Source organism: Ambystoma mexicanum, chromosome 7p, assembly GCF_040938575.1.
Source record: "Ambystoma mexicanum isolate Mex_15411 chromosome 7p, UKY_AmexF1_1, whole genome shotgun sequence".
Lineage (NCBI taxonomy): Eukaryota > Metazoa > Chordata > Amphibia > Caudata > Ambystomatidae > Ambystoma > Ambystoma mexicanum.
Window position 1 is genome coordinate 446263956 of NC_090939.1, and position 27879 is coordinate 446291834.

General features: G+C 46.3%; 1 protein-coding gene across 1 annotated transcript in view; it reads left to right on the top strand.

Moving 5' to 3' along the window:
• LOC138526098 (suppressor of tumorigenicity 14 protein homolog) overlaps positions 1 to 27879 on the top strand; it is a 1040494-nt gene that overhangs the window by 395106 nt on the left and 617509 nt on the right. The window contains exon 15 of the mRNA XM_069636455.1: positions 8616 to 8799. Within this exon, the coding sequence (XP_069492556.1) occupies positions 8616 to 8799 (184 nt within the window). The remainder of the gene's footprint in view (positions 1 to 8615; positions 8800 to 27879) is intronic.

The following is a 27879-nucleotide window of genomic DNA, read 5'->3' on the forward strand; positions in this document are numbered from 1 at the left end:
CATGCTTATTTAAATGAGGCGGCACATTTTTTCCTGTGGACAAATGTACATAGTGTGACGCTTTGCAGCATTTTCTGTTGGTGTCAAAGTTCCACCAATGGTGTCCTCAATAATAATAATAAGAAACTGTAATACTTCAATACAACTGGAGATAAAGGGACTTAAACGTGCCTAGTGCATTATTAAGAATCCTCTGTGACCATAACACATTTCCCAAGATGTCCTCACAGAAAAGACAAATAAAAGACTTGGTTAACAAAGAAAAATCAGGGGCCACCTTAAAAAGGCCAAGAAGTGACTCCCCTCCTCCTAATCAAACAATCTTGGAATCAAACACGGAGACTATTCTAATGGAAATAAGGGCACTAAAACCCTTTAAAGAGACCACCAACACCAAGCTTCAACAACTAGATGGAAGATGGATAAGCTTTGAGAACAGAATTGAAGAAGTAGAGAGAAGGGTTGGTGTGGCTGAAGATGTTGCCACAAAGTTGCACATTTGGAACAATCCATACTTACCCTTCAGAAACAAAATGAAGATTTAGAAAATAGAAACCGCAGAAATAATCTACGTATCTTTGGCTTTCCAGAAGGAGCAGAAGGGGATGATGTGACTCTATTTCTTAAAAACACCCTTCCAAACATTTTGAATCTTCAGCCGCCCATTCCTCTTAATATTCAAAGGGCTCATACAATTGGACCTAAGAGGGCTGAGTCATATAGGAAAACTGCACCAAGAACAACCATTTTCCTGCTTCTGGAATACACTCAACTCCTATTGATTCTACAAAAAGCTAAAGGAATGGAGAATCTTACATGGAATGGCCACAGGATCTTTATCTCACAAGATGTGTCTAAAATCACAGCTCAATGGAGAAAAGACCTACTCTCATACCATCCTGCGCTCAAATAACTAAATGCCAGATACGGTTTGATTAACCCTTGCACTTTCTAAGTCACCATTAATGGTAAAACAGTACCTAGCCAATTTAAAGAACTGCATAAGACTGCAAAAGATGGAAGCGATGGATACAGGCAAGACCAGTCATACTTGACACTCCTTCCTTCCTCACCGGTTTCAGCCTCATGTTTCACTTTAAAGAAATCTCCTTGGAACAATCATCCCTCTGGAACTGTCAACCTAATGACTTTCTGGAGCTGTCTTTTTCTTTGGTTTTTGTTCACTGCATCGCCCTATTTGGGATGCGCATACACCCCCTTATGGCACTTGGTATGGCGACTGATTTTTTAGCATTCTTTTGCTCTATTTCATTTTCTCATTTGTATTGGGTGGGGATGTCTTAAACACCATCAAGCTATGATTTCGTACCCGATAACACCCTACTGTAAGATGTTGCAAGGTTGGACTTTTTTTCCTTTCTGTGTTTTAAACCCAATATTATTATTTTATAACAACTCTTGGAATTCTACTTTTGCTCTGGAATTTGCAATGCTCTGGATAAGCGGAAAACACTTAGACTATGGACACATTTTAAATGTTTATCTTTTATTAATATTATTATTATTACTTTCCCTTAGATTACAGCCTTGAGATGTATGACATGGAATGTTAAAGGCCTGAATAGCCCAATTAAGAGGCAAAGGGTACTTGCTCACATCAATACATTTAAACCAACTATTGCTTGCTTGCAGGAGATGTATTTATCTTTACAGGAATCCATGAAACTGAAGAGATTTTGGGTAGTGTGAGAAACCTGAAGGTGTCTCGCTGCCTAGTGCCCGGGGATCTGTCATCTAGTTGGCCAGGACACGGTCATCGCTATTGTATCCTGTTCCTGAGGGTGGACCAGTGAGGGAGGATCACCTGCATGGGGGTCTTTGGAGAGTGGGAGTGGGACATTGACGGGTGAGATGTGGTATCCCCCCTTCTTTCAATACCTTTTCCCCATCATTCCATGTAGTATATTCCAAAACCTTCCCCCCCTTTTGTGACACAAAAGACAATGGACTATTACCATAGCCGTTTACCTGACATGTCCCAATGCAAGGGTCAGGCAAAGTCAGGCAATTGACCAGAATGACACACACCTGATGGCCCTTTCCCTTCCCCACAGGGATAAAAAGTGGAGCACAAGAGCACAGAATGAGCAAGGCAGACCGCCCAACATGAGAGCTAACTCAGCACGGCAGTTGAAGAGGATGAGAAAGACGGTGCAAATCGAGATAGTGACAAGGAGAGAAGTGACCTTGCCCTTTCCAATCAAGGCCTGTGAAACCTCCAAAGATGGAAACATAAGACCGCAAACAATAGACAGCGTGCGTTGCAGCAGGTGTCAGCGGTACATGAGACCCTCCGATGGCTGATTACCAAGCAGGGGAGGGACACTTGTCTCAGTGATACCAACCTTGACTCCAACCAGAAGGAAAGCTAAGCGGCTCATCACAGCTGGTCAGTCGAGGGGAGTATCGATAAGAATCCAAACTGTGTCGAACGAATAGTAGCAAACGGCTGATTTTAACTGTGAAAGAACTATTGATAAAAAGGGGGAAAACCAGCAACAGAGAAGTCCGGCACCATGTGGGTGCTGAAGCAGGATACTCTGGGTGATTGACCAATGGTAGAAACTACTGTAACCAGAAGGCCTTGGGAAAAGGCAAAGAGGGTTCAAAGTGGTCATACAGGGGTCTTGTAAAATCCTCTGTATAGCCAAAAGTCTTTGGCCGACAGATGATTGTGAAGTTAAGGGAAATGAATCTCACATGACAAGAGATGAATGAGAAAAACAAGGTTGGCAAGAGTGAACCCGGCAGAGGGATGCTAACAGAAGGGGTGAAGCCTGAAGTCAGGTGAACAAAGTGTTGAACAGTGTGTTGACAGAAGTGAACCCGACCAAAGGATGTCCACAGGGAACTGTTTTGCAAAAGCTGGCAAGAGTGAACCTGACACAGGGAGGCCGTCAAAAGGGGTGAAGCCTAAAGAACTGCTTAAAAAGACATTAAGAGTCTTCTTGAATGCAAGAAATGGAAATGGAGTGCCCCACTTGGCATTGGGATTGTGTCCGACAGAGGGAGATCCCTAAAGAAGTATTGTAAGACATGGCGAAGTGGATTGTCCCCCTTGGCATTGGGATCCAAGTCGGACAGAGGAAGAGTCCGAAAGAAAGGCCTGAGCCCAATTCAGAGAAGCCTAGGTGTATGGGCCCGAGAGAGGGATATCCAGGGGGTGAAAAGTCATCAACCTAATGTTCATTTGGAAAGGAACTTTTTTGTTTATTCGTTTTGCTGAATGCATCAGGCCCTCTAAGGCAAGAGCTTTTATTGAAAAGAGACTTGACCATCGAAGAACTTGTAACCGATACAGAATGGTCGACTGGTGCCGGGAAAGCACAAGTGTGTGCTGTGCTCGGGTGATCCACCCTGTCCTGTGCTCAAAACGTGGGGAAGGAAGACCCCTGCCAATCACAACCTGACTTAATGTTTGTGAACATTTCTTTCTTTATTGAAAACCCTATCCCACACTCTTTCTGTAATTAGTTGTAAGGATTTGGCAATAGATTGTTTTAGTATAGGCCTTTTACTTTGACAAGATGCCACAAGGACTGCCTTATTTTTCATTTGATGGTCAAAGATGTTCCCATCTTCAGGGACGTCATTTCACCAAAATTCCGGGGCTAGCCGAAGTGACATCAGACAACGCTTGACCTCTGATGACATCACAGGAAGGGATGTCATTTGACCCACCCCAAAGTGATATGTTGGGAAGCGATGGAACATGACCTTTCACCCCTTGACAAAACAGGAAGTGGCATCACATAGCATTGTTCCTAAGTACACTACAAAAAATATGGTTATGATATTACTATAATGTGATATATATTTCAAACAAGAATGAATCGCCATATGTATCATTAAGATCAGTGTGTATAGGTCCATATTACCAAATTACTGTGAATGCAAACAGACGTCCATGGCCAAATGATAAAGTGTTATTATATAACACTTACGCTTAAGCACTTTATATAGAACAAATATACATACAATACCACCCAACCTGTGTTGGTACTAATTTATCGACCTCAGAAGGATGAAAGGCTGCGTTGAGGTGTTTAAGAACAGACTAAATCAGAAACTCACCTCCTGAAGTGTGCTGAAATAAACTTTTAATGAGTCCAGCAATTATTGTATAGAATTCCAGAAAGAAAAATTATTTGGTATTCCTATTCTTTCGTATTTAGAGTCACTGCTGAAAGTGTTAGATTTGTGATTTTCTTTTTAAGAGGCATGAACAAGAAAGTTAGCCACTCCAGAAGCAAAGAGGCACGTGGCGCTGGCCACAGCCCAGGACCTTACATTTAAAAAAATAAATGATGTTTTTAAATTTTTCATTAGGGATAGCAAGGGAGACAACTGGGGTAGCAAGGAAGACCTCAGGGGTCGCAGTTGCGACCCCCTGGCGACCCTTAAATGACGTCCCTGCCCATCTTAGATTTAGGTTTAGGTTAGGGGGTTTTCCACCCTGCATTTACAGTTTAACAAGCACCCGTGAACTGTGATCACTTGTGGCTGTCTTTACTGTTGGCAACATGAGTTCTTTACAGTAGGTGAGGTGATAGCCAGTCAGGCTAATGGCAAACATAATGGAGTGGCTATCCTAATCAAGAAGGGTACCAAATACCAGATCCTACATAAAGACACAGATAAGAGCGGTTGATGGGTTTTAGCAAAATTATCAATTAACTCTCATACTTTTTCAATTTTAAATATGTATGGGCCCACTAATTCCGATCCCAAGTTTTGGAGCGAAATGAAGCACATGATTGTGCAAGGAGATCTCCCGAATTTGATAATCTGTGGAAACTTTAATAATGTTATTGACCTCTTACTAGATAAGAAATCCCCATGTCAATTCAAACGTAGTAAATCACATACTGAATTTACAATATGTTTGGCAGAAATTGGCAGTGTTGACTCATGAAGGTTTGTTTATCCAACTGATCTAGACTTTACCTTTCACTCCTTTCCTCATAACTCACTATCACCTATTAATTATAACAAATACTAACTCTCTGTTTCTCTATTAACAAAAAATACAAGGAACAGGAATGTGGTGTTCTTCTGAAATTCAAATCCAAAATCTATCATTCATCCAATAAAGCAGGTAAAGCTCTAGCCTCATATTTTAAAGTTAAAAAAGAAAGAACCAGGATCTATGCTATCAAAAATGATTTAGGTAAATCACTAACTTCTGATGCAGATATCTTGGGTGTTTTTACAACATTTTATGAAAATCAATACTCTTCTGATCATACTGACACTAACTTTAACTTTTCTTTTTGATCGCTTGTCGCTTGAAAAATAACCATCCCATTAATATTGACTTAAGTAGCCTGGATTCTCCTATTCATATTAATGAGATGAATAGGGCTGTTAAAGATCTTAAAAAAAGGAAAGGCCCGGGACCTGATGGGTTTTCCATGGATGTTTTTGCGCTTTTTTCTTCTACCTTCTCTCCTAAACTTGAATCACTCTACAATTTCTTTTCTAAAGTTGCCAAATCACTAGGCTCGTTTACAGAGGTTCTGTTGATCCTATTCCCCAAACAAAACTAAAATAATGAACTACCCAAGAATTATGGGCCAATATCATTAATTGATTCAGATTGTAAGATTTCTGCAAAGATTTTAGCCAATAGAATAGAATATTTTATGTATAAATTAATTAATCCAGATCAAGTAGGATTTGTCAAAGGTAGAATTATATCAGAAAATTCCAGACTTTTCACGAACCTCATACATTATATACATAATTAAAATCATCCCAAAGAACCTTATTTGACAATTGCACTAGATGCAGAAAAAGCCTTTGACCACGTTCAATGAGGGCAGGCTGCACTCTGTAGAGCAGGTATGATTTTATTTCAAGCCCTTAAATGGCATGGCATTGGGGATGCTTATATTAAATTAGTTAAGCTGTTACACTCGGATCCAAAAACTTCAATTTTTATTAATAATCAATTTTCCCTCCATGGGGGTACCAGACAAGGTTGCCCCCTTTCACCTATTTTATTTGTACATGCCCTTGAAACACTTTTGGAATTGATTCGTACGAATAGAGATATTTTTGGGATTAGATGTGGGCGATCTGAATTCAAATCAGCTGCCTATGCAGATGACATACTAATCTTCCTTGACAACCTAACCACAACACTTCCACACTTACTAGACAGGATTGATTTATTTCTCTCAGTTTTCGGGATAGAGGTTGAACAAGGATAAATCACAAATGCTTCCCCTTAATGTCTACTGTATTAAAGAAGATTTCGCCCCCTTTGGTCTCAGTCAGAATCATGTTTCCATTGATTACTGTGGTATCTCAATTGCCTCCTCTCTGCCTCAAATGGTTAAAATCAACCTACAAAATGAAAATCAAAACTAAATGAGTTTGATAAGTACATGGTCTCCTGTATACCTGTTCTGGTATGGAAGATTAGGGGCCATCAAAATTATGTTTACACCTGTGATTTTGTATTATTTACAAATGCTCAACTTTCCTTTGTCATCCTCTTTTTCCCAAGTCTATTGACAAAATACTTATAGATTTCCTATGGGATTCTGAGAAAAAGAAAATAATTGCTGCCAGCAAATTGAGATATCCCTTTGTAAATGGTGGTGTTAATTTCTCTAATTTTAAAAATTATCATAGAGACTTTGTGCTCAAACAAGCCAGAAACTGGTTCTCCGATAATAATGACATTAACCCACCCACTTGGCTAACTATTGAAAGAGTTCTTGTTTCACCATTTGATATTAAATATACAATATACCTTTTCAATGGATCCAAGTTGGGCTTCTCCAAAATGACATGTCTTCCTAGCTCCTATTTGAATGATTTTCTATTTCATCAGATTAATAAAGCAGCTGGTGGCTTCTCCCCATTTATCTGGTGTAATAGGCATATAACCATAAGTGAGAGGCCTATTATTCGCAAAGTTTGGATTAACAAGGGATTAGATTTATTCATCAGATAATTGCGGGCAGCAACATCATCACTGCACAAGAATTTAAAAATAAATTCTCACTACCAGCATTCCCTCTTAGTCAGTATCTTAATTTAATTAATGCATGCCTAGATCCCAGCATTAGGAATGACTCTGAGCAATTACTTGTCAATATTCTGGAAATGAGTATCATAGATTCCCCTAATGAAACCAAAGCATCCAATATCTACAAAGTCATAAGGTCTGTTAGAACTCCTAATAATTTATGGTCATCTGAATTGCAATGGGAAGAAGATTGTGGAATACATTTTGGCGATAAATTGTGGTCAAAGATTTGGTCCAAAACTAAACATATATCTATCTCAGGAATTTAACCCAAACCCTTTACTTCTTTATGCATAGAGTATTTATCACTCCAAAGAAGCTATTCCTATCTAAATTGGCAGATAATGATCTATGTTCGTCATGTCAGCTAGCTTCTGGAACCTTTAGCTATATGTTTGAAGACTGTCCTCTGGTAGATATATTTAGGAACCATGTTTGGACTTCCCTTCAACAGATCTTTAAGATCTCTATTCCCTTGAATATTTAACCAATATCCTACTGGGAAGTCTAGCTCTTGATGATGGCAAGATTAGGTCATTGCTGGTTATATTTTTCTTGTTTATACTTCTGGCAATACGCTTAATTACATCAAATTGGAAGGATGTCACAAAACTCTCTTTAAAAGGTTTGTGGAACAATATATGCGATGTTCATAGAATGGAGAAATGTATGGCTAATTCACCCTCACTGTCACTCAGACATGATAGAAGATGGCATCTGTTTATTGATTACTTAAATAACACAAGTGCTTAACTTATCTGACTGATATATTGTTAGTCCTGTTTAGGACTGTATTGATATTTCCCTTTATCCTGTTGAATAATCTGATTGTTGTTGAATTGTTTATTTAAACAAAAAAGATATTCTACCTTCATATCACCACCTTTTTTCCTAAGTATTTTTCTATAAAATGTATTTTATGAGCTTAAAGCTATGTTATATAATCGAGAGTTCATAAAGACTCAGACTGTAATTGTTTACTTCTGTACTAAATAAAATAAAAATTCTTAAACTAAAAAAAATAAATGGTTCTAATGAGAGTCCCGTGATTGCGGCTCTACCATTCACATTGACATTTATGCAAAAGGCGCAGCGTGCCTGGTTCTGTAACTTTAATACTAGTTTCCTTTTAGTAAATTGAGCTTTTTGCAAAATTTTAGCAGGTTAAATCAGCCGGCGCTCTTACAGGCAAGCATGTTTATATCACATGAAAGTCAAAGTTTCATCAAATTTGTGAAATTGCATTGTTTTGACAGTTTAGAGCATTGCGCTCGATCCCACCAAAAATGGGACAAATTATTAACAATTCCACACGCTTTTCTCTGCCATAACGCATAACATAACTTCACAATTAAATGCTTGTCTGCAATTAAAACGTCTTCATATATTTGCATTGAATAGTTCTTAAGTTTATACTTGTCTCAGAAGTTTCTGCATACATGGAACCGCTATTCGATATTTGACTTTAATGCACACATCATTTCTACCCATGTCTTCACCACCTGTTACTGATAATTTCGGCACTTTATCCATCCGCATATGCTGCACTTAGACTGCGGAAGAAGCCAGGTGAAGAAGAACAGGATAGTCGGAGGTGAAGATGCCAAATCTGGGAAGTGGCCATGGCAAGCAAGCTTGCAAATCGGAATGCACGGCCACGTGTGTGGGGCCTCGATCATTGCCAAGAAGTGGCTTGTCTCTGCTGCACACTGCTTCCAAGACACTGACCCTATCAGGTATGCAAAGCTATGGTAAGGCCTATGTCACAGCTAGGCCAGCATATCATTTTATTGTGGTATTGCGAAATGCACACATTACATACAATACAACCACATCAAAATGAAAGTAATTGATTTACCGCTGTATTGCAGTGCCCACAGTTACATCCCTGTCTGCATGGCCTTCCACGTCCTGCACAATAGATGGGGCTTTCTCAGGACATGGGCAGCCACATCCAAGTGGCTAAAGCATTTAAAAACCGCCAGACTTCACTAAAAGCTGCTTGATGCACTCATCTCAGCACGCCCAATCAAAGCAATAGGGCCGTCATTGGGTTCTATGAAGCCCCACATAGAGATCTTGGAAAGGATCACAGGCTTAGATGATGCCAAGCACAGTAACATTTTGCGCATCCTTATTGGGAAGGCAGGAGCTAATCCAGGTCCTCAATGCTAATACAAATAATGTCTGGCTCTAAATTGGAGAAAAGATACCCTTTATTGCGCCTGGCGTGCAAATATTTCCACAACAAACTTCATGTTAGGAAGTCTTGTGGTAGCCATATTTTTATTTAATGTATTCCATGGGTTGGCACAGGTTGTACGGGTTTTTTTGAGATATAACTGAAATAACCTGTTTGTAATTATGTCAAGAGGTTGTGAATAGTAGCAGAAGAAAGCACTTGCACTTTAAAATAACAGGAAGCCATTCAGCACTCTTTGGTTGTCTCCCATGAGTTTTCTTTTTTGTTTCTTCTTTCTTTCTTCTTTTTTTTGTATGTTCTTAAATTGACTAGCCCTGCCACAATTTGATCGGATTTTAATTTGAGAATGTTTAGCCTTATAATCAATTGTGCAATGCTTTTACTTGCATGTTCCAGAAACTCTTAATTAGCTTTTATTGAAGCACCTAGCATGTTTATTTACTATAGCTGCCTTTGGCTTCTTGTATTATCATATTGCACCACCGTAGGGCTTTGGAACTACATTTCCCATCCAACTTGTAGTTTCCTTTGCCCTTTATAGACATAGCTAGGTGCATCAGCGCCATCGCGTCTCAGTCGGTTTGTACAGGTTTGTGTCAGGTGCGTGACCATTTGCTCTATCAGCAGGGCCGTCAATACATACCCTCCCTGTAAGTACAGATTGCCTGTTAATCTTGTGTATTTCAGACTCAGCATGTCCAGAAGTGACCTTATTATGAAAATTCAGCGTAATCGCAAAGCCAGGCTGGATGCTTTATGACGCGACGTTGCACACGTTAGCATCCATCCCTATGCTCCAAGCAGCGAAAATGCTTTATTAAACACTAAGGGATCGCCTAATATAGAGACTATGCCTGCTAGAGTCAGAATGAGCCTCAAGGCTCCAAGTCAGGTCCCCGCTGATGCCCCCTGCACTTGAAATTATGCAAAACACTATGCTTGCTGAAATAGACCAAACCAATTCCAATGTTATAGAGAAGGCTCCCCACTTTGCCCTTATAGAGAAAATCATTTAACTATATCCAGCTGGTGACTCCCTGCTACGCTTTGCTCTTCTCAACACTCGTTCACTTAAACAACATGGTGTAGAGATTAACAGGCCGATTCATGGAATCAACGTGCGCCGAAAAAACGGCGCACGCGTGCGAAAACGTGCGATTCGCAGTGAAATAGCGAAAATCGCAGTGCAAGTGCGATTATCGCACAGAAAACATCGCACATCTATTCATGGAAGTCTGTGCACGCGCAAAAAGTGGGATGTGCGCTGAAAAAGTGCGCGGCGCACGCTAGCGCACGCTGGCACACAGGTCATCGAATGCCGTGCGATAAGGCCACAGCGAATTCGCACATAGCGCGGCGCACATAACAACAGTAGGCGTAACACGGGGCGTTACACGCAGAATGGGGAACAACTCGTGAAAATATGGGCGTCACGGGGGAAGTACAGGAGGCAAGTGCGCAGAACGCCCACACGCTCGCCTACAACACGTATTCATGGAATCGAATAGGGAAAAACAGCGCACGGCCAAAGACGCGCACAGGCCCATACATGTCCGCCACACGAAAGCAGGCGGTAGCGTCCCTGCGCAGGAAAAAAATGTGCACCAAAGTTCTACACGCGCGAGAATTACCACACGCGATCGGGCCTGGGGGAGCGTGTGCGTGTATTCCAGGGGTGCGCGAGAAGTTCCACACGCGATCGGGCCTGGGGGAGCGTGTGCGTGTATTTCAGGGGTGCGCGAGAAGTTTCACACGTGATTGGCCTGGGTGCGTGTATTTCAGGGGCTTGCGGGTGTTTTCACACGCGATTGTCCTGGGCGCGTGTATTTCAGGGGTGCGCGAGAAGTCACACACGCGATTGGCCTGGGTGCGTGTATTTCAGGGGCTCGCGGGTGTTTTCACACGCGATTGTCCTGGGCGCGTGTATTTCAGGGGTGCGCGAGAAGTTCCACACGCGATCGGGCCTGGGGGAGCGTGTGCGTGTATTTCAGGGGTGCGCGAGAAGTCCCACACGCGATTGGCCTGGGTGCGTGTATTTCAGGGGCTTGCGGGTGTTTTCACACGCGATTGTCCTGGGTGCGTGTATTTCAGGGGTGCGCGAGAAGTTCCACACACGATCGGGCCTGGGGGAGCGTGTGCGTGTATTTCAGGGGTGCGCGAGAAGTTTTACACGCGATTGGCCTGGGTGCGTGTATTTCAGGGGCTCGCGGGTGTTTTCACACGCGATTGTCCTGGGCGCGTGTATTTCAGGGGTGTGCGCGAGAAGTTCCACACGCGATCAGGCATGGGGGAGCGTGTGCGTGTATTTCAGGGGTGCGTGAGAAGTTTCACACGCGATTGGCCTGGGTGCGTGTATTTCAGGGGCTTGCGGGTGTTTTCACACGCGATTGTCCTGGGCGCGTGTATTTCAGGCGTGCGCGAGAAGTTCCACACGCGATTGGCCTGTGTACGCGATTCCATTGGACCAAAGGCCCTGACAGCGCAGGCGCGTCTGTGACGTGACACGCGCGGGCGTGTCCCTGTACCCGGGGGAATGTTACAAGACCAAAAACTGCACGTCCGAGTGTCAGCCCGCGTGATTGGAGGATAGTGCCTCAGTGCGTATACGCGGAAGTGACGTTGGACGTGTGGTGCGGTTTAAAAGGTGCGTGTAGTACATCATTTCCTTGTACGTGCTTCCCGTGGAGAGCGAGTGGGTGAAATCTGTACTTCTTGTCGGTTCACACGCGATTTACTTCACAGCGTTTCTAGTTCGTACTCCCTGTTACCTATGTCAGTATTTTTCTGATTTTCTCTTCGACCTGTTTCCTCAAACAGCGTTGACTTCTCCTTTTGTCCTGTCTCCTCAGACAGTGTACAATTCTTCTTTTGGCGGGGGTGTTGCCAACGCGCACACGCACGTATTTTTCACGCTCTTTTCCCAGGCAGACGGTGAGTCGCGCACGTATTTACCAACTGTGCTAGCCCCGTGTGTAGCGTACCCCTTCAGAGGTCATTGTAGGCTGCGTGTGACACGCATACGTTCATTTTTGTGTTTCTGGGTGCCACAGCGTAGTGCAGGTTCCTTTTCCCATGCACGTGGTCTACGAGGGGTCGCGTCCACGTCATTTTAAGTTTTAGGGGTGCCTGTGCGTTGCGTGACCCGTCATCTTTCCCCAGGGGTTACATACAGCCTTGCTAGAGCACTTGGGTACGAATTCCATCTAGTACCCTACCCCTTTGACCCCCAATTGCCCAGGACAATTGTCCACTGCAACTCCCATACGCACAACTCCATCAGTGCCATGGCTGGGAGGCGAGCAAGTGGTAAGGGTGGCAAAGGTGGCCGAGCCTCAAGAGGTGGGCGTGGTGGGCGCGGTAGGGGACGTGGCCAGGATTTGCAGACTCCCCCAAGCCCCCCACGTGTGGAGGACCAGTCAGGGACACACATCCCCCCCCATGGTTGAGGGAAACGTGGATGACACCATCCCTGCTCAGCCCTTGTTGGACCGGCCCGTTGTGGCACTTGACCTAGCACAGGGTGACTCCCAGGCTGACTTCCAGGTCGCCAAGTCTAGGCCACGGGTGGCGGCGCAAGCCAGTGTCACCAGGCCACGTGGTACAGGGGCAGCCATGTCATCTGCTGCCCCGAGTAGGCGGGGTGTGGAGGCTGCAGGGGCAGCTGCAGCTCCGTCCACCCCAGCTCTGACTCCCCCAGCAAGGACAGTGTTGGTCCCAGTACATCAGACTGAGGTTCCTCCTGCCATCATCACACTTCAGCTAATGCCTGCAGAAAGTCATGTGGTCAGTGTGCCATCGCACACTACTACTACACAGTCCACCGGTGCTCCTGCCTCTAGTGTACAGAGTGGAGTAGGGCACTCCGGATCCCCACCACCCACAAAAAGAAAGAGGAAGAGTGCTCATCCAGTACAGGCTGATGACCCCGACACGGCTACACGGTCCGGCACGCCAAGGAAGCCTAGCTTCAATGATGCCAAACTGGATGCACTTGTGCAGTATGTGTCCGAACATGACGCCGAAATGTTGGTCACTTCAGGGTGTAGGATTACACCTGCTCGACGTCAGGCACACTGGCAGTCCATCGCGGACAGCATAAGTGCCCTTGGGTTTATGAGGCGCACAGCTGTTGAGTGCTACAAGCGCTGGAACGACCTTAAGCGTAGGGCAAAGAAAAAGCTGGCCTCAAGTCATGCCGCAACTCTGGTGACTGGAGGTGGGTCTCCACAAGAGGACATAGAACTCACTCTACATGAGCATGTTGCTGGGACCTACGTCACAGAGGAGCAGATCCAAGGTGTGGGAGAACTGCCAGATTACGAGGCATTGTCCGGTGAGTGCACATGCATGTGTGCGTGATCCATGTGTATGTAGTTTGTGGGAGGGGATCTGGTTGAGTGCCAGGTCAGGGTGTGTGTGCCTGAGTGTTTTGTCCCACCCATGTGCTTCATCCAATGCATTCTGCGCCCCGGGATTTGGGTATTACAGTATCCCTTCTGGCCACAGTAGGTGTTTTGCACTACATTGCGCCAGTTGCCCTTGAAGTGGCATCTTGCTACCACATTGTTCCGTATTTAGCTGTGTTCATTCAGGCTGATTGTAGGAATTCACCTGGTTCTACTGCGCATCACTCTGCCCCATTCTCACATATATGACATGCCCATGGTACGTGCCATCTGTGTGATGGCATGTGTCATGTATGTATATTGGACATGCCACTCACAGGCCAATGTGTGATGGCACTGCTAGCCAGCATGCAGCTGATGTGTTGCTCTCCCATCTTTGTGTCATCAGTGTCTGACATTTTCCTCCCCTTCCAACTCATGGACAGTGCATGCATGGGAGGGTTATAGTCATGTGGGACATGTGTAAATCAAGTACTGGTACTGTAGCTTGTCTGGCCTAATAGCGTGCCATGGTGCTAATGCCTGTTTCCATTTTTTGTCTTTCTTGTTTTTGCAGAGGATGACGCACCTGATGCTGTTGAGGGAGAGGAGATGGTGCAGGCCCAAGAGGGATCTGAAGCACGACCAGGCACCAGTGGGGGACGTGGTTTGGTGGTGGGGGAGAACCCTCTCTTGCTGCAGGCCATACTGTCCCGGGGTGTCCCTGGCTGCACCTCCCCAGAACTCTTTTCAGGTGTTGATTCGGATGAGGCCTATGTGGATTCGCAGGTATGTGTTCATGGAAGGGATACTGTTCTGTCCGACCCACCTGCACCAGGGGTAGAGCCCACTATGGGGATGTCAGTGTTGGTAGGTGCGCCTGTGGTGGTTATGAATGCAGGGCCACACTCCGCAACATCTGATCCTGTTCCTGGGCCAGCAGTTCAGAGGGGAAATGCAGTCCTGCAGCCTCAGGCAGTGCCGACACAGCAAGGCGCAGTTCGCCTTGCCCCAGACAGGTGTGGTGCCCGCCAACGCGGTGGCCGTCCGCCACCAGGCAATACCGCATGGGAGCAATCCATTTACGGTATGGCCAACCAACAGGCAGCATCATCCGAAATGATTGCTCAAGCCATGGAGAGGGTGGCCACTTCCATTGTCTCCCCAGAAAGGCAGATGGAGCTACTACAGCAGGCAACAGACTCCATTTGCCAATCAGTCAGGGAAGACATGTTGGCGTCCAACAGGGACAGACAGGCGGCCCTGGACAATCTGAGGGAATCAATTTCTATAGATGCCCAGGGACAGAGGGAAGCCCTGAGGGGAGAGGTCCGGCACCTCAGGCAGACTCTTGTGGACCTTGAGGCTTCCACTGTCACCAGGACGGAACAGCTGCTGGATCGCGTCACCCGTACGCTCTCAGCAGAGATGCAGGCAACTCGGGCGGAGGTCCGGGCAACACGTCGGGTGTTGCATGGGGATCTCCGCACCATATCCCTCCAGAACGAGGCCTTCCAGGCCCGCATGCTTGCTGCCATGGAGGACCAAACTAGGGCATTGCGTGGGCTGCCTCCCATGGCACCACCACCTCCTGTGGCAGCAGCAGCAGAGACTGAGGAGAGCGAATCCAGCAGTGAATCTCTCACTATTTAGTAGCCGTGCAGGCCATGAGCCCATGGAGGTGTTTTTTTTCGCAACATTCACGCAGGTGGCTGTTGGTGGGCACCCTGTCCTCAGACCTCCTGGGTGGCCTCCCCCACCCCCCCTGGCCCACACATGGCCATTTTTGATTTTTGATTTTTTGTTGCAGTGTGTTGCCTTGTGTGGCTCCCGTGGGCATCCACTGTATTCCGGCTGGGCACATGCAGGCTTGTCCTGAGTTTGGGTTAGATGCTTGGGTCAGTGAGACACACACCCCTCCTGCTTCCCGTTTCCATGGGCTTGCAAAGGGTGTGCCCAAGTGACAGTGAATTACACAGTGACGTTGGACTCCCATGAGCTGTGTGGGCAGTCTGTAGTCAATACTGTGTATACATTCCTAGTGCATATTGTTGTTGTATTGTGCACTGCATGGTGTATTGATGTGTGCTTGTGCATCCATGTCTCCCTCCTGATTTGCAGGTTCATTCCTCATGTCTTCACAAGGCCGTCCACTTTGGAGATGGAGCTCATGTTGTGAGCAGTGGACTTCCAGATGTGCGTGGCAACAACACTGTACAGTTGGAGGTGGTGGATGTGCTGGCATTCTCATGTTGTAAGACTACGTATTCTTTGCCTTAGTACTGTCATGTTTATGCTATGTCAATTGTATTGTGGTAAGTATTTGGTCATGTGTGTTGTTGTTTCTACATTCATGTGGGCATATTGTGTGTGGCCAGTTTCCATTAGGGACACTGTACTTTGTGACACGTGTCATGTTTGGGGGATGACTTTGTTTGCTCTCACATGGCATGTCATGCCATGGTGTGTTGGGTGGCGGTGCTGGGGAGGGGTTGGGTGACATGGCACTGTTGTCATGTTGTGTCTTGCAAGGGGGTAATGATTTTAGCAGCATAGAAGTGTGTCTTTTGAACACAGCATTGGTGCTGTTTGTGTAGGTTGGGAAGCACACTATGGAACACTTCCAGATGTACAATCTCAGGCTGGTATGGTTGTGACAGTTGACTGTCCATTGACACATCAAAATTGTCAGTAACAATCATCATTGATTGTCAGCTGGTATGTGCCAGGGCTGTGTGCACTCCACAGGGGTGTGATTTTATGTGAAGTAATTAGCCACGAGCTGCGTACGGGCTGCCTCACTCCGTGCCCTTTCCCCTCCCATGCGCAGTGGGCATGCATGTGGTTGGGGATGTGGGGGCACCACCATGTCCACGGCCAGGCCCTGGCGTGTTGCAACGTTGTGCAGGACACATGCTGCCACTATGATCCTGCACACTACTGGGGGAGCGTATAACAGCTGCCCGCCAGAACGGTCAAGGGAGCGGAAGCGTGACTTGAGCACTCCGAATGTGCGCTCCACGATGCCCCGGGTTGCAATGTGGGCTGTGTTGTATCTTACCTGGGTTGGCGTGGTGGGGTTCCGAATTGGTGTCATCATGTGGGTGCTGAGAGGGTAGGCACTGTCCCCTGGGGAGGTGGTGATGGGTATCATCAGTGGGGTTGTGACATTACTCAGTATCTGACATGCATGCATGCGCAGTGGCATTTATACTCACCGAGCAGCCATGTATCGCCATGCCGCCCAGCTTCTATGTCCCGGTTTAGGGTAGACATTCTGTAGATGAAACTGTCGTGGGTGGAGCCTGGATAGTTGGCGTATACTGAGGTGATGATTCCCTTGGCATCACATACTACCTGGGCGTTGATGGAATGCCAGTGCTTGCGGTTTCTATAGATGTGCTCAGTTGCCCTGGGGCGACGTAGAGCCACATGGGTGCAATCAATGGCACCTAGCACTTTGGGGAATTGTGCCACCCTGTAGAAGTCCTGGGCAACAGCCTGCCTTTCTGCAGGTGTTCTGGGCAGGTATATGTGCCTGCGGACTGATGGGCGTGCAGTAAGACCTGGTGTAGGCAGCGTGACTGCGTGGCCTGTGACACCCCCCCACTATGGCACTTGTCTGCTGAAATGATCCAGTGGCCAGGAAGTGCAGTACATTGAGGACCTTCTCCAGGGGGCTGAGTGCTTGGGAGCACAGGGTGGTTGATGTGAGGTCATCCTCCCACTCACTGACCAGGTCGAGTATTATGTGAGGTGGAAACCTGTACCTCCCATACACATGGTCATCAGGCATCCCAAAAAGGCTGGTTCTGGGTGTACAAATTCTGGCCCGGACTATCCTCCTCCTCCTCCTGCGGTATCCCACGGCCACTGCTGCTAGGAACGGTATGTTCATCCTGGCGTCTGAGCTTGTTTGTTGTTTGCGTGCACTTTTATGCTGTGCGGGTGGACGTACGCCTACTTCCTGCTGGCGTACGTGTTTCCGGATTGGCCACATTCGTTTCCATGAATACGTGTTGTAGGCGAGCGTGTAAAACTTCCCGCGCAGCCCTGGAATACCCGCACCCAGCCCAATCGTGTGTGGTACTTCTCACGCACCCCTGAAATACACGTACCCTGCTCCCCCAGGCCCGATCGCGAGTAAAACCACCCGTGAGCCCCTGAAATACACGCACACGCTCCCCCAGGCCCGATCGTGTGTGAAACCACCCGCGAGCCCCTGAAATACACGCGCCCAGGCCAATCGCATGTGGAACTTCTCGCGCACCCCTGAAATACACGCACACGCTCCCCCAGGCCCGATCGCGTGTGAAACCACCCGCGAGCCCCTGAAATACACGCGCCCAGGCCAATCGCGTGTGGAACTTCTCGCGCACCCCTGAAATACACGCACACGCTCCCCCAGGCCCGATCGCGTGTGAAACCACCCGCGAGCCCCTGAAATACACGCACCCAGGCCGATCGCGTGTGGAACTTCTCGCGCACCCCTGAAATACACGCACCCAGGCCATTCGCCTGTAATACTTCTCGCGCACCCCTGAAATACACACACACGCTCCCCCAGGCCCGATCGCGTGTGAAACCACCCGCGAGCCCCTGAAATACACGCGCCCATGCCAATCGCGTGTGGAACTTCTCGCGCACCCCTGAAATACACGCACCCAGGCCATTTGCGTGTAATACTTCTCGCGCACCCCTGAAATACACGCACACGCTCCCCCAGGCCCGATCGCGTGTGAAACCACCCGCGAGCCCCTGAAATACACGCACCCAGGCCATTCGCGTGTAATACTTCTCGCGCACCCCTGAAATACACGCACACGCTCCCCCAGGCCTGATCGCGTGTGAAACCACCCGCGAGCACCTGAAATACACGCGCCCAGGCCAATCGCATGTGGAACTTCTCGCGCACCCCTGAAATACACACACGCTCCCCCAGGCCCGATTGCGTGTGAAACCACCCGCGAGCCCCTGAAATACACGCACCCAGGCCAATCGCGTGTGGAACTTCTCGCGCACCCCTGAAATACACTCACCCAGGCCATTTGCGTGTAATACTTCTCGCGCACCCCTGAAATACACGCACATGCTTCCCCAGGCCCGATCGCGTGTGAAACCACCCGCGAGCCCCTGAAATACAGGCGCCCAGGCCAATCGCGTGTGGAACTTCTCGCGCACCCCTGAAATACACGCACCCAGGCCATTCGCGTGTAATACTTCTCGCGCACCCCTGAAATACACGCACACGCTCCCCCAGGCCAGGTCGCGTGTGAAACTTCTCGCGCACGCGTGTTCCCGACACCCGTAATACACGTTCCCCGCTTTGCGTTTGCTGTTTGCCAGTCCGGTAAACTGGTACAGGGTTGGCGCAGCCCTTTGCGATGGTTTTGCGATCTTGAAGACTTTTCCTTGCGCGAGGGCATTCTTGGGGGCGTAACTGGCGCTGCTGCAGGGTCGCTGCGCCACTCTGCGCCACGTCTGCTTTTGGAGGTGGAAATCCATGAATATGCTGTGCGCGGAAATTGATTTTATCGCACGCGGCTGGCGCAGACATTCGCACGGGCACGCTGTGCGCCAGCCGCGTGCGACACTTTTGAGAGGAATTACATGAATCGGCCTGTGAGTATCTTCTTATCAAATCCAACCCTGAGTTTTCGGGCAATCATTGAGTCCTGGCTCAATGAGACTAAGCCCTCTGAAACCATGTTAGCAATTCCCAGCAATTATAAAATCGTTCGTGCAGACCGCAGAGTCAGTCGTGGAGGTAGGGTAACCTTATTGTTAAAAAAACAGCTATTATGCCATTGGGTGCCGCATGAGTCTCTGGATGACTGCGAGAGTCTAATAATAAAACTGAAAACCTCAGATAAATATATCAATAACTATAGTTATAATTTACAGACCCCCCAGGCTACTTCCCCTTTTTGAGGAACAGTTCTTGAGGCTTTTGAATAAAGCTACTAAAGTTAACTCTCCCGTCTTAGTGATGGGAGATTTAAATTACTGGGCTGAATCACCCTCAGACAAGGTCACCTTGTCTTTCTTGGGTGCACTTAGTGACTTAGGGTTTTCCCACTGGGGGAGTGTACCAACTCATATCGGGGGGCATATGTTTGATTGGGTTCTCTCTCATCATCACCTGGTCTCTAATCTTGCTGTAAATTCTTGTATCTGATGTGATCATTCTCTGTTTACATTCTACGTGAATATTCCTGCTTCTCCGGCAAGACTTAACACCAACCCAAGACTAGTCATAGAGAGTAGAAATTTGAAAAGCATCACCCCTGTAAAGTTGTCTGCCACAGGTAGGTGTAAGTTTGGTACCCTGGACAAGTCTAACAAGCCCAATACCTCACAGAAATCTTGGCGGCGGCTATTAACTCTCAAGCAGTGGTCGAAGTGTATGAAAAGAAGTAATGGAACTATGGTCCCTGCTGGCCTGCCCCGCTCCCCACAAACCCCATTGCCACACCCCTCTCATACACAATACAAACCCCCAAGCACATGCACCTGCTGTTTAAGGGAAAGTTCAGTGCAGTGCACTGAAGTGCAAGCTTCAACTTCTTCCCATAGTTTTATTTTAAAACCAAGCCATTCTGGAACAGATTCTTTTTAAAAATAAAAGAATAGGAATAGTAAAACTTAATTTTAAAAAGTAGAGGAGCACCGCTCCCAACCGCTCCCGCTCACTTCGGCCAATGCTCTCAAGCGCCTAGGATAAATACCTGTGTGAAGCCCAAGACACTAAATAAGTGTTGGTCTAATGACATCATTCTTGAACTGAGGCATCATAAGAGATCAGCGGAACGTGATTGGCGTAAAAACCCCACACCTGTAACATTGGCCTCCTATAAACTCCTACTTAAACAATTTAAGAATGCCATTATTGAGGCAAAATCTGCTTTTTATAATACCATGATTACAAAAGACCAATCCAGCTCCAAAGAGCTGATGGCCATCCTGAAAGAATTTAAGGGGAAGCCAGGCACCATGGCCGGGCACGTAAAGGATTACGCCTGGTGCCAGGAAATTCATAACTTCTTTGCCAATAAAGTCACATCTTATCAAATCTCCATTGCAAATACTAGGAACTCTAGTAAAATGGCCAGGAATTTTTCAACGGACCCTATCCAATTTGATCTGTCACCAGATCCTAATAAACCTGTGTTTCAGTTTATTCCGATCACAGAGACTGACATATCCCAAATAGTTAGCAAAATGAAACCCACCTCGTGTCAGGGGGATGTTTGTCCATCGAATCATTTTATTGGCTGCCTAGGTGTGTTGAGTCCATGGGTGACAAAATTGGTCAACCTCTCATTTTCCGAGGGATCTGTACCCCACATCCTTAAGGAAGTGTACAATCTTGATCCAATGTCTAAAGAAAATTATTGCCTGATAAACAACGTGCCATTTCTTCTCAAGATTCTGGACAAGGTTGCATACTTACAATTCCAGAGCTTCATTGAAAGAATAATGGCCTTGGAGCACGTCAATCTGGTTTGAGAGCGAGACGCGCACAGAGATTGCCATGCTGGATCTTAAATCTAGCTTGTCTAATATTGTTGATCACGGCCAGCTGACGCACTTGATACTTCTTGACCTGTCTGCCCCCTTTGATCTGGTGGATCATGCCTTACTGGTGGACACTTTGGAATCCATAGTTGGCTGCTTGAGTCTAGAAACACAGTGGGTTGCCTCCTTTCTTAGCCCTTGCAATGCCAGAGTTGCTACCGACAATGCCTGCTCCATCCACACACCTATTACATCTGGAGTCCCGCAGGGATTGTGCATCTCGCCTTCTTTGTTTAATGTTTATGTAATTTCTTTCCTGAGACTGCTGGACGGCCTTGGTGTCCTTTACACCAACTATGATGATGACACCCAGGTCGTCATACAGCTCTCAGTTTTGTACTTATAGGACTCATCGAATCTTAATAGCATCTATTCTGCCATCCAGGACTGGATGGCAGCCAACTCCTTGGCCCTCAATACCAACAAAATGGAATTACTGATTGTGGCCTCTGGCCCCAAACTCAAAACCATGTCATGTGAGTATAACAGCTTCAGTTTCTCTAACATTATTATCCCAGTGGCTAAGACCCTTGGTGTTATATTGTACACCGAATTGACTATGAACCAGCATGTCTCTCAGACTCGGTCCACCTGTGGTCTGATTAATAAGCTGCTCCATCAGCAGGGCCAGTAGGATAGCTCAAGGGCAACGCGTTCGCCTTGGAAGCAAGACGATGCAGAGCAACACAGGTTCAATCCCTGGGTCCGCGCTTAGAAAACGCTGAGATTTAAGCACATTATAAATAACCAATTACAATTACAATCAGATCCGGCAGTTTATGTCATATGAGAACGCGTCCACTCTGGCCTCTGCCCTTGTAAATTCTCGACTGGATTATTGTAACAGCCTCCTGAGCGGCTGTTCCCAGTCTCAACTATCTGTATTGCAGGTGGCGCAGAATGATGCAGTACGCGCCATGCCTGGCTTATCTAAACATGCCCATATACCCGCATCTAGGCGGAATTTGCACTGGCTACCCGTTAAACATCACATGACATATGAAATTCTCATGCTGACCCATAAGTGTGTGACTAATGCAGCCCCAAAATACCTCAGGGACGATTACTGGCATATGCAGCCCCTCGCAGCCTAAGATCTATGGATCAATACAGTCTTGTTTAGGCTGGTGAAGTGTGGTGCATGCTGCTTTGATGAGCAAGGGCTGATGGCCTGGAATGTTCTCCCTATTGCCCTTAGAACTGTTCAAACTATAACTGAGTTCAAGAAAAGGTTGAAGACACACCTCTTCAATCTCCCTCTCGACTGAGCTCCCATCCTTTGATTCCGGTTGCTTTGCCGTCTTTATGTGATTGTTTTATGTGCGCCCTGAGGCCCCCGGGCTTGAGGTGCGTTAAAACAGTTCAAATAAATAAAAAAACTCCTCCTGCAGTCCCATTCTTAACCCCATTCAGGATTTAGAGGACGCCGAAGATGAGGTTGCCTAAGGACGACTAGTGAGATAGGTGGTGGCAGAGCAGCTGAGTGGCAGGCCTGGTCACGTGACCAGCAGCCTTCTCAATACTGTCTGTCTGAAGCTGGCCTGGATTCCAGAAGTAGCTGCCAGTAAGGCGCGAAACCTGGTGGTGGGCAGAGCAGCTGAGTGGCAGGGACTGGTCATCTGATCAGCAGCCTCCTCAATGCTGTCTGCCTGTGACTGGCTTGGAGCCTTCATCGGTATCTCATTAAATTCCAAGAAATTTGCACAGGGGCACAGCATCTTTCTTTGTATTAAAAAATAGGCTCTTTGACCAGTTCTTAAGGGACCCGAATGAGACCTTGTCTGCAGCTGTCTGGAATCTACTCCTTCCATACTTACATAGAATATTTCAAACTTTATTGTGCATTTGGTTAAAATATAAACCGTAGGCACCACATATATCAAGACAGAATTAAGATTATAAATACATAACCAAGGACATGACAGTCGTCATACAATTAACATAGACTCAGTGAAAGCATTGATTAAAAGTCCAGCGTGGGATGTTAGCAAGTGTACAGTGCAGCCAGAAGGACACAAAGACGTTGACTTCATAACGTCTTGTTCATCGACATCATGGGAGAAGGCTGATAGGCCAGCCCATTATCCAAACACAGCAGATTATTTCTTCTGGGTTTCGTTATCATGGGTTTCATAAACGTCTTTCTTGAAAATGTAGCCCGTTCGGGTATAAACAATGTGCTGCAACAATGGCAATAGCAATAGTGAGGGTGAACTGTGAATTTCCCCTGGAACCAAATAATGGCCATGGTATGGTTCATTCATGAAGAGGGCTTACTCTAAACATAGGAGTGTTCATGGTGTTCAACCAGATATTAATTCATGAGTATAACATGCTGTGTGAGGTACTTAGATCAGATATGTATTATAGACAGAAAACAATAGAGAACCATGGAGCCAGGCACCTCACCCTTTCCAGCGGAACACCATGTAAGAAAGCGAAATACATATCAATTATATATCCCGCTTCTCTGGGAGTCCAGGCATGCGGACTGCTTTTTTTATGTGGAAGGCATCAGTATAATAACCAAAAAATATGATATGGCCTTTCCAGCTCGCCACACACTAGGTATGTATATGTGTATGCATATTTATTTAAAATGAAACATGCTTCGCCAAGTAGCAATTTAAAAATTGCATATTGTTGGCTGGAGCAATGAAATTGCTCTGTGCTTTACGATCCTTTACAAAGCCGTGATAGTTAATGCATTAAAAAAAAAGAGGTCAGGGCGCCCCTCTACAAGAAAGAACCCGGCATGATAACCTATTCTGTGAGAATCTACCCACTCAGAGTCTACAGCTACATGTTTGAGCTCACTGTACCTTTCACAAAGGAGGAATTTCATTTGCATATCAGTCTTTGTCCCGCCCACAAGGGCAGTCCAGCACCTAAATGCTATGTGAATCCTCCTTTGAACAAGAGTACCAACAGCAACCCCAAGCACGTGTTTCGGCCTAGTCGGGCCTCATCAGTGAGGTGGAGCGATATGCTCTGAATCAAACAATTAAAGTGGTGAGGAAGCCAGGACTGGTTACACATTCTCCATCTCTTCCAACTCCATAAATAGGTTGCAAGAGCCAGAGCAAGCATACCAGCTCTGCCACCCGCATTTCCACCCACATGCCCCCATGCCCCTTTCTTTTTGCAAGTGCACCGTATCGGAGGACATAAAGGGGATTCATTTTTGGTGGTATGCAAGATAAGGTCACGGCTTTTGCCGCCGACATGTTGCTGACCATTGCCGACACTCCTTGATTTTTGACATACATACAGAAAGAATTGGAAGAATTTCAGGGGATAGTGGGGCTGAAGAGCAATATAGGGAAATCAGAGATTCTTAATTTTATCACTGCAGGGCGCACTTCTTGAAGCGGCTACAGTGAATGTGCCCTTTGCGTGGACGAAAAAGGGGATCAAATATTCAGGGGTGATGCTCACTAGTTAAATCGAGCAGGTATATCAAGCAAATTTCCCGGTACTCTTGACCTCTATAAAGACAGAATTGCAAATGTAGAATCCACTCGCAGTCTTGTGCCTAGGTTGCAAAGCTATGTTCAAAATTACAGTATTGCCACGGCTTCAATACTTGTTTCAAGCTTTCCCAATAAACATTCCATGGCATTTTTTCAATGTACTTAGCCAATTGACAAGTACATTTATATGGAAGGGTAAAAAAGGCTGCAACTCTCAAGCAAAATTCTGGTAATTCCTTGGGGATGGGAGGACATGCCTTTCCAGATGTTCAGAAGTGTTATGAAGAGGCACAAATTAGAATTATTAGAGAATGGCTTAGAGGTGACTTTACAAAACGATGGGTCGACATGGATAGAGCAATGATTATGCACCCTTTACATGTGGTTTTATGGCTCCTCAAAAAGGACAAGCCATGACACATGCATTTAAGCCAGATTACTAAACTTGTGGGGGACATATGGGATGGCCTTGTCCGGGAGTACTGCATATCCTCATTCACCACCCCTTTTAGCACACTGTTTAAAAAGCCTCAATTTTCACCAGGCATGGAAGAAGGGGCATTTCGGAGATGGCAGGAGGGGGATACCTGACGCTAAAAGACCTTTTCATAGGCTTAGCGATCAAATCGATCAATGAGTGCAATCAGTGTTTTCTCTTGAAGAAAAGGAGAACCTCCAGTACTTTCAAATGCAACACTCGGCATCCAGTAGGGAGAATAAGCACGTGGTTCTGAGAACAATGACCCCCTTCAAGAAATGTTTAATTGACCAAGAAGGAACGAAAGGGCTGATCATGGATATACATGGGATTTTCATTAATTCAGGGAAACAAGTGGAGTGAGCGTACATGACTAACTAGGAGAAAGCGATGGGGAAAATTATACCGATGTGACATTCGGAAAGATTGTGTAAGGATATCCCCAAATATACAAAAGCAAGTCAGATTCGTGAAATGTGGAACAAAATTATGTTGCAATGGCACTTTACCAATGTTAGACTCCAAAAACTGTTTCTGCAAGCATCATCAAAGCGTTGGAGGGATTGTGGTCAAAAGAGTACATGGATACACATTTGTTGGGAATACCTGATATTGCAAGGATTTTGGGTAGAGGTACAAGAATTGATTCACTCTATTTTTAAGGTAGATCATGGGAAAGCACCCCTGAGCATTTTACGAGGAATGTGGATGCATGCGAAAAAAACAAAATCCAGGGCATTGAGTACAGCCCTCACAGTACTGGTCATTGCAACAATGTTACTTATAGCCCAAAAGTTGAAGTGGGAGGAGGTTCCAACCAATGGTTAAAAAACATGCGAATGTGTAGCTTTGGAATGGATGACGCAATCCTTACAAAAGGAGAAAACACAATTTAGCAATAAATGGAAAGAAGTGTTGAATTATCTGAAGGATGATTTGATACTGCCTGCATGCCCGCAAAGACTCAAACTGTTGCACATTGGTTAACCCTTTAAGTGCCATGGGTATTTCTCCCCAGTGCCAGGGCCTTTTTTGGTGATTTTGGTATGTGGCCATTCAATGGCTTGTAACTTTTTTGTTACATGAGATATCTCGGCCAAATTTGGCTCTGAATCCCAGGTTGCTGTAGGGGGGTGAGAGAAAATAAGCAAAAAGGGCGAAAATGTTGGGTTTTTTCAAAAAATGCCAAAGAAAATGATGTACAAAGAAGCCTGTGGTTTTTTCCTTGTAAGAGCTAGGAACAAATGGTTTGCTGTGCTGAGTTCCCCAATTTCCTGGCTTTCAGGAACAGGTTGAGTGGAAATGGCAAAAAAATATTTTGATATGGTTATCAACCGTTTTGTGAGAGGTAGGCGATTTTGGCCATTTTTGCCAATTGGACATGCATGGACTGAATGGAAGAAAAGGGCAGGAAAGCCAAATTGGAGGACAGAAAGGCATATATTTCTGAAAAGTAGACAACATTTCAAGTTTAGGAAGGGGCGATTTGCATAGGTAAGGCAACAACTAGGTAGGGGAACCTGCCATCGAATGGGGGAAAAGGGGAAAATGACTGAAAAAAAAGTTGGACATGGTTGGCTTGGTACGGCAATGGCTTCTATGAATTTTGAGAAAAGCAATGCTCCGCTACATTCCCCCGACTCTTGCAGTTAGGAGAGCATACATTTTTTGTAGTGTTTTACAAAACAAGCAATACCACAAGCCAAACACTGAGCCATGGTACACAGGAGTTTTACGCTCATGGTCTGACCAGACGCACTTAGCATGTGTAAATCGGGAAAACCAATGTGGTGAGGAATGGCAAGCATACATTTTTTGAAAGAGCACAGGCAGACCTTTTCAAGGGCAGGTGACTTGTGCAGGTTACAAAAGTGTATGGTGGCTAAAGCAGCGACTAAATGTAGGTCACATTTGGGAAATGAAATGGTTGTGAGACAAAGGGCACCAGCAAATGGGTCAAAACGTTATGAAAACCACACAAACACAACACATGGCCTACCGTCCTGCGTTCCCACAGGTGTCCTGATGAAAACGGTACCCCACATGTGTGGGTGCACCTACCTGGCCGCCAAGGGGAAAGCCTAAAACACAAGGAACCCCAAGTCTGTTTTCAGAGCAAAATCTCGGACATTCTGCCGACCAGCACAACATACAGATATGGGCCGCGGGTGTCCAAGCCACCGAGGAAAACAGGAAACCCCATGCGTTTCCAAAAAGAGGACACCCGTGGGAATCTACAGAGGTATGATTTGCGCACATCGCCCCAAAACTTGTTACCCAGACAGCCCCGCAAAGTCCGAAATGTGGTTAAAAAAAACACTTTTTCCGCACATTTCGCTCGGCGCACCCATCGAAACACGCCCCCAACAACACATGGCCTACCGTCCCGCGTTCCCACAGGTGTCCCAATGAAAATGGTACCTCGACGCACCCATCGAAACACGCCCCCAACAACACATGGCCTACCGTCACGCGTTCCCACAGGTGTCCCGATGAAAACGGTATCTCACATGTGTGGGTGCACCTACCTGGCCGCCAAGGGGAAAGCCTAAAACTCAAGTAACCCCAAGTCTGTTTTCACAGCGAAATCTCAGACATTCTGCCGACCGGCACAACATACAGATATGGGCCTCGGGTGTCCAAGCCACCGAGGAAAAGAGGGAACCCCATGCATTTCCGAAAAGAGGACACCCGTGGGA